This window comes from Alligator sinensis, unplaced genomic scaffold (genome assembly GCF_000455745.1).
Source record: "Alligator sinensis unplaced genomic scaffold, ASM45574v1 scaffold680_1, whole genome shotgun sequence".
Classification (NCBI taxonomy): Eukaryota; Metazoa; Chordata; order Crocodylia; family Alligatoridae; genus Alligator; species Alligator sinensis.
In genome coordinates this window covers 796,594-810,667 of record NW_005842508.1, presented here as the reverse complement: position 1 = coordinate 810,667, position 14,074 = coordinate 796,594, and the positions used below count along the sequence as shown (strand labels likewise).

Here is a 14,074-nt window from a genome sequence, read left to right as displayed (position 1 = left end):
GGGGGGGGGGGGGGGGGGGGCATGCTGCTGAGCATGAAGGGGAAGGAGGGGCACAATTCTTACCTGATTGCGGGACTTAAAAGTCCCTGGCTGCTGCTGCTTCACCGTGGTCTGAAAGGGGGCAGGGGTTGATACCACACCACAAAATCCCCTCTGGATCCACCCCATATGAGCAGAAACTCCGTAATCAAATCACACAATACACAGTATCATTGAATCCTTGATGAATATGTTTTTTTGAAAATTAAAACCATTTGGAGGGATTTTTATCACATTTTCACCAGTTAGGCAGGAACTTACCTCCTCCTGGAAGAATATCCCTTTCAAGGAGACACAGTTTGTATCCATGTTTCTTCTCTAACACCTCTGGAAGAACATCCAGGGCAAATTGTTCCTCATTGACAAAACTGGAATCACTTTCAAAGGAGCCCATTTTTGCATGGGACACAAAAGCATCAAACTCTTTGTGATCTACAATTAAATTTAAATGATTATTTTTGTAAACCCTGTAGCTAATCTTATCTGGCTAATGTATTTCTAAAGTACCAACAATTTCAGTTAATGCTAAATTACCATTATACACAGTTTGTAGCTTATTTAACTGAATGTGCAAAATAAGTACAAGATGCAAAATTCAGGCCTGGATCTAAGCATTGTTTTAAAGCTTCAGGGACATCCAGTTTTTGTACGCAGGTTCTTTCCCATTAAAGAATGACATATGACCTGTGGATTTCAAATCCAGACACCACCTTTCCCAGGGCTTAGAGAAAGTTCCAGGAGTCTAGGTAGCATTCATTTTAGCTGTATGCATATATATTTAAGAGATTAACAGATATTTCCATTTTAAAGCTGAGCCATTTTTGTAAAAAGTTGAACAGGGTAAAGATTAAATGTGGTCAGGTGGGTCATGGGACAACCAGAGAGAGCTGTGAAAAGACTACATAAACTAGTGCTCAGAACAGTAATACTTACTGTGCGTTCAGTCCTGAAAGATGCTGACTTCACTAAAGTCTTTGGAATTTCTCATATATTGAAAGTTAAGCATGTTTAAGATCTTTGCTGAACTGGACAAGAGCGCTCAATACATTACAGGTTTGAGCACTGTGTAAGAGGTAATGATTTTGTAATCATCTGCCCTGGGCAATGGGTATCTAATGGAATCTTGGATAAGCCTCACGCTCGGTTAGTACTAATGGAAACTTATGTGTGCAACTACAGTTTGTACAACTACATCCAGAGTTAGCCTATTCAGACAAGCAGGCTCCAGAAAGTGTGCAAGCATACAAATTCAGGTTCACAGATGTGGAGGTTGACTAGGGCTTATTTAAAACTTTTACATCTTGTTTTCTTAAAAAGGAAATGAATTGTTTGTACTACAATCATTTCGCCAGTTTGGCAGGCCTGTTACACAATCACAAGTAATTTGTAATTGTTGTTATTGTTGCTAGAAAAGTATCTTTAAGAAGATACCTTCAGGGCCCTCCACCCCAATATACCAAATTATATTTTAAGCTTTGTGAAGCTAAACTATCATTTACTATATATCTTCACAGGACTTAAAACTGCAGAGACTTTACTTGGCCAAAGTCTCTTATCATTACTGCAATAAAAATATTAAACAACAGAATAAAAACTGATCATGCTGATTTATGATCAACACATTCTGCTTATTTTTTAAGATGACATTTTAAAGATTTCCTGCAAGTTCTAGGCTGATTTGCCGAGTAACCAAAGGAACACATAACCACATTTTGGAGAAATTGTTTTAATTAGATAAGAAAAGAAATTAGAATCTACAAAACCTGACCCAGCTCTGCACACACGTGCATCTCTAGTCCTCAGGTTTTATCACAGTCTAAGATTGAAAATTATTATAGGATACTCTTATTAAATAACTAACAGTACTTCACTGCTCTCACTGAACAATACCGAGAAATCTATCTCCTACTCTTCCATGGTTGAATTAGGGCTGTTGTTGCAAGATGTCAGTCATTTAATATGAATTTCCCTTATGTCTTCCAGCTTTTCTAAAATCCTGATCCAACATTCACTGGAATCAGGAGCTGATAGGAAGCCCCACATTGCCTTTAGAGGCATCTGGATCAGGCCCACAGACAGCAGTTGATTTAAAGCATAACTGTTAACCAGCATTTCAGATCGCACTAGAAAAAACTGAAATAAAATAACATCATATCCTGGTTCTGTTTTTCTTACCTCCTATAGTTTCATCCTTGACCAGGTAATTTCGGTACATCAGCACTATTTCAATCCAATGCTGATAAATAAAAGCACTGCTCACAAGGAGTCCAAGTAACATTGAAATCAGACCAGATAAGATGTATAAGAAATGCACTGAAAAAATAAATGTAATGCTATTAAAATTTAAGATTTCCAAAATATTGATATTTGCAAGAAATGCTAACACTAGACAAGGGACTAAGGTCCCTGGCACACTTTATATTTCTGGCACAATTAAAGCGTTAATCATACCATAAATAGCAACATGCCACATGTCCATCTAATTTATGGACCCATAAAATGGCAAACCAGGCACAAAGAGAAGTCTGGCATGGGATCCAAGTTCAGAGCTGAACATTGCGACTTGAAACTGTACATAGAACTGTGCAAAAGACAGGGTTGATTTGCACCTGATAGTCTGAAGTTAGGTAGTCTATCTCCCTCTGAGTACGTAGAATTCCCATGCAGAAGGATATCTAGTGTCTCCCTACTTACGTAAAAAGCAGATCCATCATAGAATCACAGAAAATTAGGGTTGGAAGGGACCTCAGGAGGTCATCTAATCTAAATCCCTGCTCAAAGCAGGACCAGTCCCAACTAGATCATCCCAGCCAAGGCTTCATCTAGCCAGGTCTTAGGAACATCGAAGGATGAAGATTCCATGATTTCAATAGGTAACCTGGTGCTTCACTACCCTCCCTGTACAAAAGGTCTTTCTAATATCTAACCTAAACTTCCCTTGGTGTAACTTGAGATGATTACTCCTTGTTTTGTCATCTCCCACCACTGAGGACAGTTTAGCTCCATTCTCTTTGGAACCATCCTTCAGGTAGTTGAAGGCTGCTACTAAATCCCCTCTCAGTCTTCTCTTCTCCAGACTAAATAAGCCCAGTTCTCTCAGCTTCTCTTCACAGGTCATGTGCCCCAGCCCCCTAACCATTTTGTTGCCATCTGCTGGATTCTCTGTAATTTGTCTACATCCTTTGTGTACTGGGGGACTGGACACAATACTCCAGTGTACTCCAGTCCTGACACAGCCCAGTATGCCATTAGCCTTCTTTGCAACAAGGGCACAATGTTGACATATATTTAGTTTATTTTCCACTGGAACCCCCAGGTCCTTTTCTGCAGAGCTGCTACTTAGCCAGTCAGTCCTCAGCCTGTGCCAGTGCAGACCAGTATAATAAAAACATATTTTAGCATTCATTAAAAACAATCTATAGGCATTTAGTAGCCTTGAAAATTGTCTGATTAACAGCTCCAAAAGTTGTCCACCAAACAAGTACTATAAAGCACAGGGAAAGAATCTGCAAATTTTCTACACTTCTTCACCAATGTGTTTTCAGTGAGAATAAGCAGACACCCTTTTCAGAATGTGAGGATAGGTTCACTCTCATATTTGTTCAGTCTTTGGTCTCTGCTGAAATTACCAGAAGTCTCCCAATTTCACACCAGTTATGATCAACTGTCTGAGCTAGACACACTAAGAATAAGAAAAGTGTACTAAAAATCCTGAATCTTGAATAATGCTGTTATGTTTGAGGGAACACAGTACTTTCAACTGCTCTGCTGCTTACAAGAACCACACCTCTCTACCCACAGTAATCCCTCCTCCCTCCCACCCTTCCCTTCTTCTTCCACTTAGTCTCCTGCAGCCCTCAAGACGCTCCATTTCTTCAAGAGGGGAGACTTATTGGTAAGAACCTACCAAATTCACAACGGAAATAAGCTGTGCAGCAGCTCCTTTAATCTTGCAAGTCCCGCCGTGTACCCCACCCCTCCACAGAGCTGATTGGCTGAGGTGCTGCACTGGTCTTGCTGTCTGTTGCTGACTGGCCAGGAGGCAAAAGCAGCATCATATTTAAAATGGTTTTTGCCACCCTGTCAATCAAAACTGAGCAGGCAGGGCCCCTCCGCCAATCAGCAGCAGGGGAGGCATGGGGAAACCTGCAAGATTAAAGGAGTGGCTGCACAGCCCATGAATTTGGTAGGTCCCTACTAATTGGTATGGAATGCCCTCCTAACTTTTGCCCCACATCTCCATGAGCGGGAACGTGCAGTTTGTGCTGGTGAACATGCTTGCCATGCTGCCTATTTGCAGCCTGGCAGCAAAATTAGGTACAGGGAAATCCCAGTATCTTAAAAAAAACATGGCAGAAAGAAGTGGGGCAGTGCACATGGCTGCAGTGTGCACCATCAGAAACTGGAGCCTGGCCAACCAAAGCCAAGATCTGGGTGCTGGCCAAGCTCCATGCACCCGAACACTGCCACTGATGCCCCAGGAGACCAGGTAAAGCTGCTGAGGCCAGCCCAGTTGCTGGCCCCAGCCTCCCCCACCCGGAGCAATTTGCTCACACCAAGGTGCGTATGCAGGGGCATGCCTGGGGACAACTAGCAGTGACACAATTGTGTACCACTGCTAGTTGTCCCCAGGGAAACACACATTCCTGTTAGTGGGGATATGTCCTTAGAAGCATTTTTTTTTCACTCAGCTTTAAGGAACCCCTGAGACTGACTGGAAGTGTTGATAAGGAGAAATGAGATAAATTTACCTCTTTCCTTTCTTTTTAGCTTGATCACTCCTGTAGACTTTCCCACAGAATTCTGAGCAATGCATGTGAAGTTGCTGTTGAGGTCCCTTTCAGTTACTTCCCTCAGCTTGGCTATATGAATAACTGTTTCTCCCACTAATTCATTTTTCTCATCCCTAAACAGGAAAACAATAATTCATAGAAGCCCTTGATTAGACCAATTAAGAGGTGGCAATGTTTTTAGCATTCATATGAAATGCCTCATATGAAACTTCCATCTGAGGTCATGAAGATGATGTTATGTTCTCTTGTTAAGATACTTATGTCATGAAAAAGCACTATTGATTAGGCAAAATATCCAATTGACTTGTACTCATGTTTATGCACATCCTTACGAACCTACCTAAATTGAAGGGACTGTGTTCTTTTGCTTTATGAGACCTTTATAAGATGTGAAGTTAGCAAACGCCTCAGTAAGTACAGGTGCCAAACCAGGAAATGTTTTTCTGATGATCTCCATAAATACGAATATAATGTCAGCAAGCAGATCTATTTTTTTCCATGCTGAAGATTTCAATTGGTGCACTGGAGATATATGGAAATGTGAGATGGGTGCATCTACACAGCACAATAGTATGCTGTGAAGAGATGTCTGAACTACTCAATTCAGAGTACTCTGTTTATCTTGGGAAATTAAAGCTTTATAGCATAATACCTATATAATAAGGTGCTCCATTTGAGCCAGTATACCTTGTTTTTCAGAAGGGCTAGTAAAGTTGGATAAGAAGCTACAGTTAGACAGAGAGGGTGGAACTGGATGGAGGAACAGATTAAGACTGGGAGGGGATAAGCAGATAATGTATATGTGAAGGCACCCGGGATACTAACCAGGGGTAGTCCAGAGGGCCAAACTGGGATTACATGGGCCAAGAATCTTGGAATGGGATGAGAACATTGAGAAGAAACTGGGACAGGGTAATCAAAGGTAATGAAACCAATCAAGATAAGTAATAGGAAAGAGATGCAACTCAGAGACACATTAGAGCAGGGGTGTGTCCCAGCCACCTGCGGAAGGTTCGGGATTGAGAGTATGGTCGGGGGTAGAAAGGTAAGAAAGATTTATTGACTTAACAAAAACACAACTACGCGTAGTAACAAGACAAACAATGACAGACAAAAGCAATTCACGTCGGCAACTTATTGGCAGTCCCCTCTGATGCCTGATATACAGCAAGCTTCTCTTTCTACAAAGTTCAGCGAAGTCAGGCGTTCCTGAACGACACTGTCCAAAGGGGTACCAAAAAGGACCCTGGAATACAGTCCTTGGGCTCCTCAGGGTCCATGGGCCCACTGATCCAGGCAACAGCTAACTAATTCTTTTTACAGAGCTGTATCTTCCTTCTGAATGGTTTCCAGATATTCCAGCCAATTTAAAGCTTCTGAATGGTTCTGATAACATACAACCACTCAGATTCCTTTTACTTCAACTGTCCTTAGACTGACCAGTTAGCAGTACAAGCCTTGCCTTCCTTTGATAAGGTAATTTTAACTACGCCACAGGGCCTTACTACTTCAAGGCTTTGCTAAATTTACTAGGCCTTACTTTATACAAGGCCTCACTACATCTTAATCTTCAATTAGGCTTTTAGCAACAACATATAGCTTAATATCTAAACAAATACAAAAAAACACTTGGTCTAAACTTCATAGGGCCTTCAGCAAGCACCTTTATCACACAGACATAATTTCAGCTGTCACAGGGGGGGCAAAGGCTGGCCCACAGTGGACTCCATTTCTCTGCAGTCCCTGCTCATGTCGCTGCAGCCAGTTTCCATGGAGGCCCCAGCACTGGGGCCGGTCCAGGGTTTCAATGGAGACCAGCCCCAGCAGCAGTGGCTGAGCAGGGAGCTGCTCTAGGGCCAGGACCTTTCAGCAGTGACAGCATGGTCTAGAGTCAGGGAAGAACTGCAATCCACTGCCTGCATGCCCCGGGCAGGGCCAGATCAACGCATAGGCAAATTGGGCACATGCCTAGGGTGCTAAGTGAAGAAGGGGCCCAGTTGTGCTTATTTTACATATTATAATTATTAAGTGAAACAAGTAATATAAATTTACAGTATTAAGTAGGAGCCCACAAGTTTGTTTGCTTAGGGCCCACTAAAGGATTAGTCTGGCCCCATCCCCAGGTAGGAGCATGTAGACAGCAGATTGTGGCTCTGACCTGCCTCCAGACCACGCTGTCACTGCCACAAGATCCCACCCCCGGCCCCAGAGCAGTTCCCCACCTCCTTGCATGCCCTGCCAGTGCTGCTGGGGCCAGTCTCCACAGAAACCCTGGCCCCACACTGTCATGTCTCTGCCACTGCTGAAGTCTCTATGAAAACCGGATGTAGTGATGCGGGCAGGGACTGCAGGGAAATGGAGCCCGGCCACCAGCTGGATCCACCATTTTGCCCACCCCTGGATTAGAAGATGGGACATGAATAATTAGTCTGGGGGAAAACAGATAGACGAGGCTGGGGAACTGTTCCCTCCAAGAACCTGTATTTCTGAGTCTCACCACTCCACTGCTGGAAGCGAGTATCTCTGAAATCTACTGTAAAAGATATCCAGTCCATCTCCAGTGCTGGCTGTCAGAGAATGGCACCCCACTATTGCTATCCATTATGCTTGTAACTGAAATGACTGAGTTCCAAGCAGTAAATCATAAGATTCCAACCCTTCTGATGAACATGTCAGCACCAATATGATGCCATGTAAAAGTATTTTTTAATCATTTCATTTTTCTAGAATCCTGTGAAATTACACATTAAATCCATTTTGAAACAATAACATTGTTAATACTGTTGCAAAGTCAAGCAGTCAAAAATTAGGAAATGCCTGAATTAAAGTTGTCTTTTCAACCTAAAATCAAGCCTACTTAATGATGGGTAATATCACACATAAAGGGCTCATTTTAACAATTTGATACCATCAAGGTCCAAAGGCCCTGGTCTTTATTCAATTCACAGAATAGACTGTCATGGTTATTAGTCAAGGTTGTGTAGAATGTCACCTCCACCACATTCGTTGTACAAACTAGAAGATGTAGAAGCACATGAGACAGGGAATTAAAGGAGAAGAAGAAAAGGACCTCATGAAAGAGGCATTTAAAAACTACCCCATGAGGCAAGGAAAACATAATATGTGATCATATAATTACCCAGACATCTCATGGGAAGAGCACTCAGCTAGTTCTGAACCCAAGTGGTCATTTAGCTTCCTCACTTGTACTGAGGAGCTCTATTTGACTCCAGAAGTATACGGGCCAACCATGAGAAAGGCACTACTGGATTTGGTTTTGGACAAAGAGGATGATCTAGTGGGTAACCTGAGGATTGAGGGTAATCTAGGTGACAGTGACCACGAGGTGATCACTTTCACCATCCATTATTTTAGGAAAGCTGACTTCTTCAAGCTTAGGAAATTGGTGGATAAGGCCCTGTGGGACCATGGTCCGATGGAGAAGGTAGTCGAAGAAGAGTGGTCGTTCCTCAAGGATACAATCGTTGGAGCACACAGGAGGTTCATTCCTGTTCATAAGAAAGGTAGCAAAAGGGCTCAGAGACCCCCCTGGCTCAATAGGGACATTATGGAGATCTTGAAAACAAAAGGAGAAAGCCTAGAAGAGATGAAAGCTGGGAATTACCCCCAAGGAGGAGTACACAGGAATGGCCTGCACCTGTAGGGAGTAGATTAGAAAAGCAAAGGCAGAAACCAAATACAAACTCAACAGAAACCAAAGACAATAAAAAGTCCTTCTTTAGATACGTTGGAAGCAGGAAAAAAATAAGGGAAATGTAGGAACCTTACTGAACCCATTGGGACTGCTGACAACTGACACTCAGGAGAAAACCAAACTCCTAAATGAATACTTTACAGTGGTATTCCACCAGACCAAGGATTTTAACTTGCCTGACAGGAAGCAGGATGGACAAGGTGGGGATGACCACCCACCTACAATCAGCAAACACTTTGTGAAGGAATATCTAGAGAGGCTGGATATTTATAAGTCAGCAGGACCGAATGATCTTCATCCAAGAGTGCTGAAAGAACTGGCTAAGTCATTGCACAACTGATGGCAAAACTATTTGAGAACTCATGGCAATCCGGTGAGGTCCCAGAAGATTGGAAGAGGGCCAGTGTGGTCTCTATCTTCAAGAAATGAAGGAAGGAGGACTCAGGGAATTATAGGCCAAACAGTCTGATCTCAATCCCTGGAAAAATCCTGGAAAAATTTATCAAAGAATCCATCAGTGATAGGCTAACAGAAGGCAGTATTCTAAAAGACAGCTAACATGGCTGTGTTGCAGACAGGTCATGCCAGACCAACCTTATCTTATTCTCACCACCTGGATAAGGGTGATGAGGTCAACATCATATACTTGGATTTCATAAAGGCCTTTGACTTGGTCTCCCACAATGTCCTCATAGTTAAATTGAGAAACTGTTGCCTCAACAACTTAATGGTCTGGTGGCTGGGAAACTGGCTTTGAGGCTGAACCCAGAGAGTGTTAATAGACGGAACCAAGTCAACATGGTAAAAGGTGACCACTGGTGTCCCTCAAGGCTCAGTACTTGGACCAGTGCTTTTCAACATTTTCATCAATGATTTGAATATGGGTGTGGAAAGTGTATTGGGAAAGTTCACGGAAAATACCAAGTTTTGGGGGAGTGCAGTCATGCTGGAAGACAGGCTGAGGATACAGGCTGACCTGGACAGGCTTGTAAAGTAAGTGGATCTAAACCTGATGATGTTTAACACCGAGAAATGTAAAGTTCTCCATCTGGGGAGAAATAATTCACAACACATGTACAGGCTTAGTGGTGCTACACTAGCCAGCAGCACAAATGAAAGAGACCTGGGGGTCATGATCAACCGCAAAATGAACATGAACCACTAATGCAATGCTATAGTCGGCAAAACAAACAACACTGGCGTGCATCAACCGATGCATCACAAGCAAGACTAAGGATGTTATCCTCCCGCTCTACTCAGCATTGGTAAGGTGGCAGCTGGAGAACTGTGTCCAGTTCTGGATGCCACATTTCAAGAGGGATGTGGAGAAGCTGGAAAGAGTCCAAAGGAGGGCCACATGAATGATTAGAGGTCTGGAAAATAGACCATATGAGGAGAGGCTGAAGGACATGCGACTGTCCAGCCTGGAAAAGAGAAGACTCGGGACTTGGTGGCAGCCTTTTAAGTAAATAAGGGGCGAACATGAGGGGCTAGGAGAACATCTGTTCACCAAGGCACCCCAGGGGAAGACTAAAAAGAATAATGGTCATAAATTGATAGCAGATGACTTCAAATTAGACTTAAGGAAAAACTTTTTACGGTTTGTGTGTCCAGAGTCTGGAACAGACTCCCTCCAGAGGTGGTACAGTCACCTCCCCTGGAGATCTTCAAAAGACAACTGCATGCACACCTTGCTGGAGCCATCTGACCTCAGCAGTCTTTCCTGCCTTAGATCAAGGGGCTAGACCTGATCATCTTGTGAGGTCCCCTCCAGCCCCTAACTTCTATGACTCTATGAATTTAAAGATGAGATCATAGTCCACAGGCACAAGGGGAAGGAATTAAGGTTGCATAGGCAATATTAATTCTGCCTTTTCATAACACAGGGGGACTTGACTTTGCAATCTTAGGGCGTGTCTACATGTGCTACTATGGCAATGTTGTTATGGTGCTGTGATTTAGTACTTTCAAAAGGAAGTACTAAATCACAGCACTGTAATAGCCTGTACTATGCCGTACAAGCGGCACATGGTTATTTTTAGCAGCTACTTCACCATAGCAGTGCATTATATCAGAGGGAGCACATTGCTATGGCGATGTAACTGCTTGTCATGTATAGACGCCTACAAATACTACATCGCCATGTGTAGACGCACCCTTAATGTTCTTTTAATATAGACATACACCCACATCTATACATATATGTAATACAGCATTAATATACATAAATATATTAGAAAGTAAAGAAATGTGTGTGAATTAATATATGTACCTTGCACATGTATACATGACTGTGTGCATCTTATACACCCACACATTAATGTGTAATATGTGTATGCAAGTATAAAAATCTTCAGTGCTGGTCAATGGAATTTTCTTAAACTGATATTTGTTAGTGCTTTTCCAGTGTCTTCAGATGAGAACATATTAGAAGTAGCAGTTATGGAAGATTTTTGTCATTTATTTACACTTTATTCAAGGCATTATATTTGTTCACCTTATTTGCTTCTGTTCAAGCTCCTCACTTTTTCCTTCTTGGCTGTGTCTGCTCCATGATATCATGGGTATGACGTCTCTTTCATAGCCAAATTGGACTTTGCATTCCATTTCAATTGGTTTTCCTGGATTAAAAAATGAAATGCAGAGAAGTCGCTATTAACCTGAAATGGAATAAGGACTGTTATACAAAGAAGTGTCTATTTTCCCCACTGATGACAATAAAGGAATGTACTACCAATAAGATATGAGTTTGAGTTTATTGATTTGTGATCTATATAAAACAGTGGAAACCTTGGGAACAAAATGCATTTATCATACAGTATATCAATATGCCATTCAAATCTTCTAGGCCAGAAAGACAACCACAACACCACCAACAACAAAATCCATCATACCAAGTTCTGCTTCAAGGATCTTCACACCCTTGGGAGACAACATTTTTGGTGCATAGATGGTATTTGGTGCTGCAAAATGAAGTAATAATAAATTGTAATGATGATTATTGCTACATTATATGAAATGAAAAGATCTTAGTTTATGGCAAATCCAAGAAGAATTCTGATCTTGTATTCACTATTTTAGATTACAGCACAGTAGTATGGTGTATATTATCACTGAATGCTGAAGGCTTTTCCAAAGGCCATCAATATTAACAGCAATCTCTGTATCTGGGTTGCTAATCAAACTGATGGCCTGTCTGAACATTCTTAGCCTATCCCAAATGTTTCTCAAATGTTTCTTCAGACAGTGAGACAAATTGCTAACAGCTTTGTGGAGGGGATAAGGAGACAGACTTGGTCACAGCAGTAAGTTCCAGTAGAGGACAACACAAGAGAGGGTGAGTGATAGCTAAATTTTCAGCATGAAAAAATAAGTAAAAGTCAAACATTCTGGGAAAGAAAAGCTGATCTAACTTACTGACAAAAATAAATGTGCATTCAGATATTTTATTATTTTGAGTTGATATATTACTCACCAATGACATTCACTTTAACTACTGTTCTCATTGTCCATCTGGTATTATTGACAAATAACATGTAATCACATACATACACACCAGCATCTTTGTCATAGATGGTAAGCAAGTTGATTTTATCACCCTTAAGTTTTAGACTTTGTCTAAATGTCTTCTCTGTTAGTAATTTTCCATTCTAAAGAAAAAACAAAGAAAAAGAAATAATATTTATATATACATGAAGTCTCTTTCATAGCCAAATAGGACTTTACATTCCATTTCAATCAGTTTTGCTGGATTAAAGAAACATAAAAAAAATCTCTATTAACCTGAAATGGAATAAGGACTATGATACAAAGTAGCATATATATTAATAGGCTTCTTCCCCTCTGCTATCCATTAAATTATCTTTTCACACTTCGGTATTGCAATCTGGTGCTCCGCTTACTGCTCCCTGTCCTATCTGCTGCTGTTTTCCTTGTTCTCCTCCCCAAATGTTGTGTGCTAGACACAGAGGCTGCCCATGCCACTTGTGGCATGTGTGCCACAGGTTGGCCACCCCTCTGGGAGGCCATTTTACCGTGTGACATTTTACCTTGACTATTTCACAGGTACTTGAAGTGGCACAATGGACTTGTGCATCTGGACATGTTTGGCCATTTTTTAATAGATGCCAGTCTTTCATTTAAAAAAAAAACTTTTCAAAGCAAAATTCACTGTTACATTTTTTCTTACATATAAAGTTTTTCTATTTTAGAAAAACAAAATATTTCTCTAAACCCCAAAGAAATTATTCTCAAAATTTTTGTTGCATGGAAAACTTTAGATTTGTTTGTTTCCATTCTGCTTTGGTATGGGGCCAAAAAAGGAAAATCTAAATCAAAATATTCCTGGTGAAATGGAAAATCTAGTTCCTACTGAACTCATAATTATAAGTCATTAAAATATAGGAAAATCAAAATTCTGCCTTCAGATTGTTAAGCGCAATTAGTATTGGCTTTAGTAGAAGTTGTGAGTAAATGTATGTAAATACAGAATTCAGCCTAGAATTGTAACTGCACTGGTTCTGTTATGAATGTGCTTAGAAGAAAGTATTTGTTACCTTGTACCATGTCACCTGTGATCTGTTTAAATGACCGTAACATTTTAGCCCAGGACAAGAAATTGAATCCCCCTTTCCAGCGATGAGAGACAGTGTGTGTGTCTCATAGTCAAAACACCTTGCCTGACTCTTTGCTTGAACCTCTATGATAATTTTGAAACATGAGGCTTCTTCCCTGCATAATACAGAAAAAAAGAAAGAAAAACAAGTTAAAATATTCAAGCTATCATACCAGAAAAGCATTTTAGAAATCAGTGAAAAATTCATTGTCATAGTGGTATACCTTATCTTACAAATATATATTCCTGAGTCATTATTTCGTATTGGTTTGAACCAAAGTGCATTCCCTTCTTGAGTGGGATTAGTGCTTTCCTTTCCAATAACCTCCGGCAGTTCTTTTTGTTGCCGGAACCATACAACTTTCTTTTTATATGTAAGTGAGTTGTTGAAAATGTGGGTGTAGCTTTGAGATGGTAGAGGGCATTGTAAGACCATTTCCTTATTATTAATTGCACGGTAATGCTTTTCAAATTCTTTGTGAAGACATCCTGAAAGGGAGGATAACAAAAATATCAGAGTAATCCAACAAAAACACAGGAAAACATCATTAAGGAGAAAAAGAGTTGTGAATATTCCATAATGGAATTTTATGTTTTTAACAATAAAACTAAATTGGCACAGGTCTACTAAAGACAATTCTAGTGTCACCAGATGAGGAGTTGCTGTATGTCTTTAAACACAGTCTAATAGCTTGCAGCTCTTTGGATTTTACCTGCATATTTATTTCAGTCACAGAGCTATGACAGAGGTTGTCCTGTCTTCTGCTTCACGAGCATGAGCTGTGGATGAATTTACTCAAAGCATCTTTACCATTATTGGTTTAGCTAGATTTCACCCCATCTAAGAGGCATTCAGGAGGATTACTTGTTTTTATTCAATGACTATCTAATGAAAAACATGCAAACCATCCT

At 40.9% G+C, this 14,074-nt stretch overlaps 1 protein-coding gene across 1 annotated transcript in view; it reads right to left on the bottom strand.

The window, feature by feature from the left end:
* IL18RAP (interleukin 18 receptor accessory protein) overlaps window positions 1-14,074 on the bottom strand; it is a 66,201-nt gene that overhangs the window by 3,743 nt on the left and 48,384 nt on the right. Inside the window, exons 4-11 of the mRNA XM_006031516.3 lie at window positions 13,387-13,651; window positions 13,104-13,278; window positions 12,023-12,197; window positions 11,442-11,510; window positions 11,045-11,168; window positions 4,791-4,945; window positions 2,215-2,352; window positions 301-471 (exon numbers count right to left, since the gene is read on the bottom strand). Of these exons, the coding sequence (XP_006031578.3) occupies window positions 301-471; window positions 2,215-2,352; window positions 4,791-4,945; window positions 11,045-11,168; window positions 11,442-11,510; window positions 12,023-12,197; window positions 13,104-13,278; window positions 13,387-13,651 (1,272 nt within the window). The remainder of the gene's footprint in view (window positions 1-300; window positions 472-2,214; window positions 2,353-4,790; window positions 4,946-11,044; window positions 11,169-11,441; window positions 11,511-12,022; window positions 12,198-13,103; window positions 13,279-13,386; window positions 13,652-14,074) is intronic.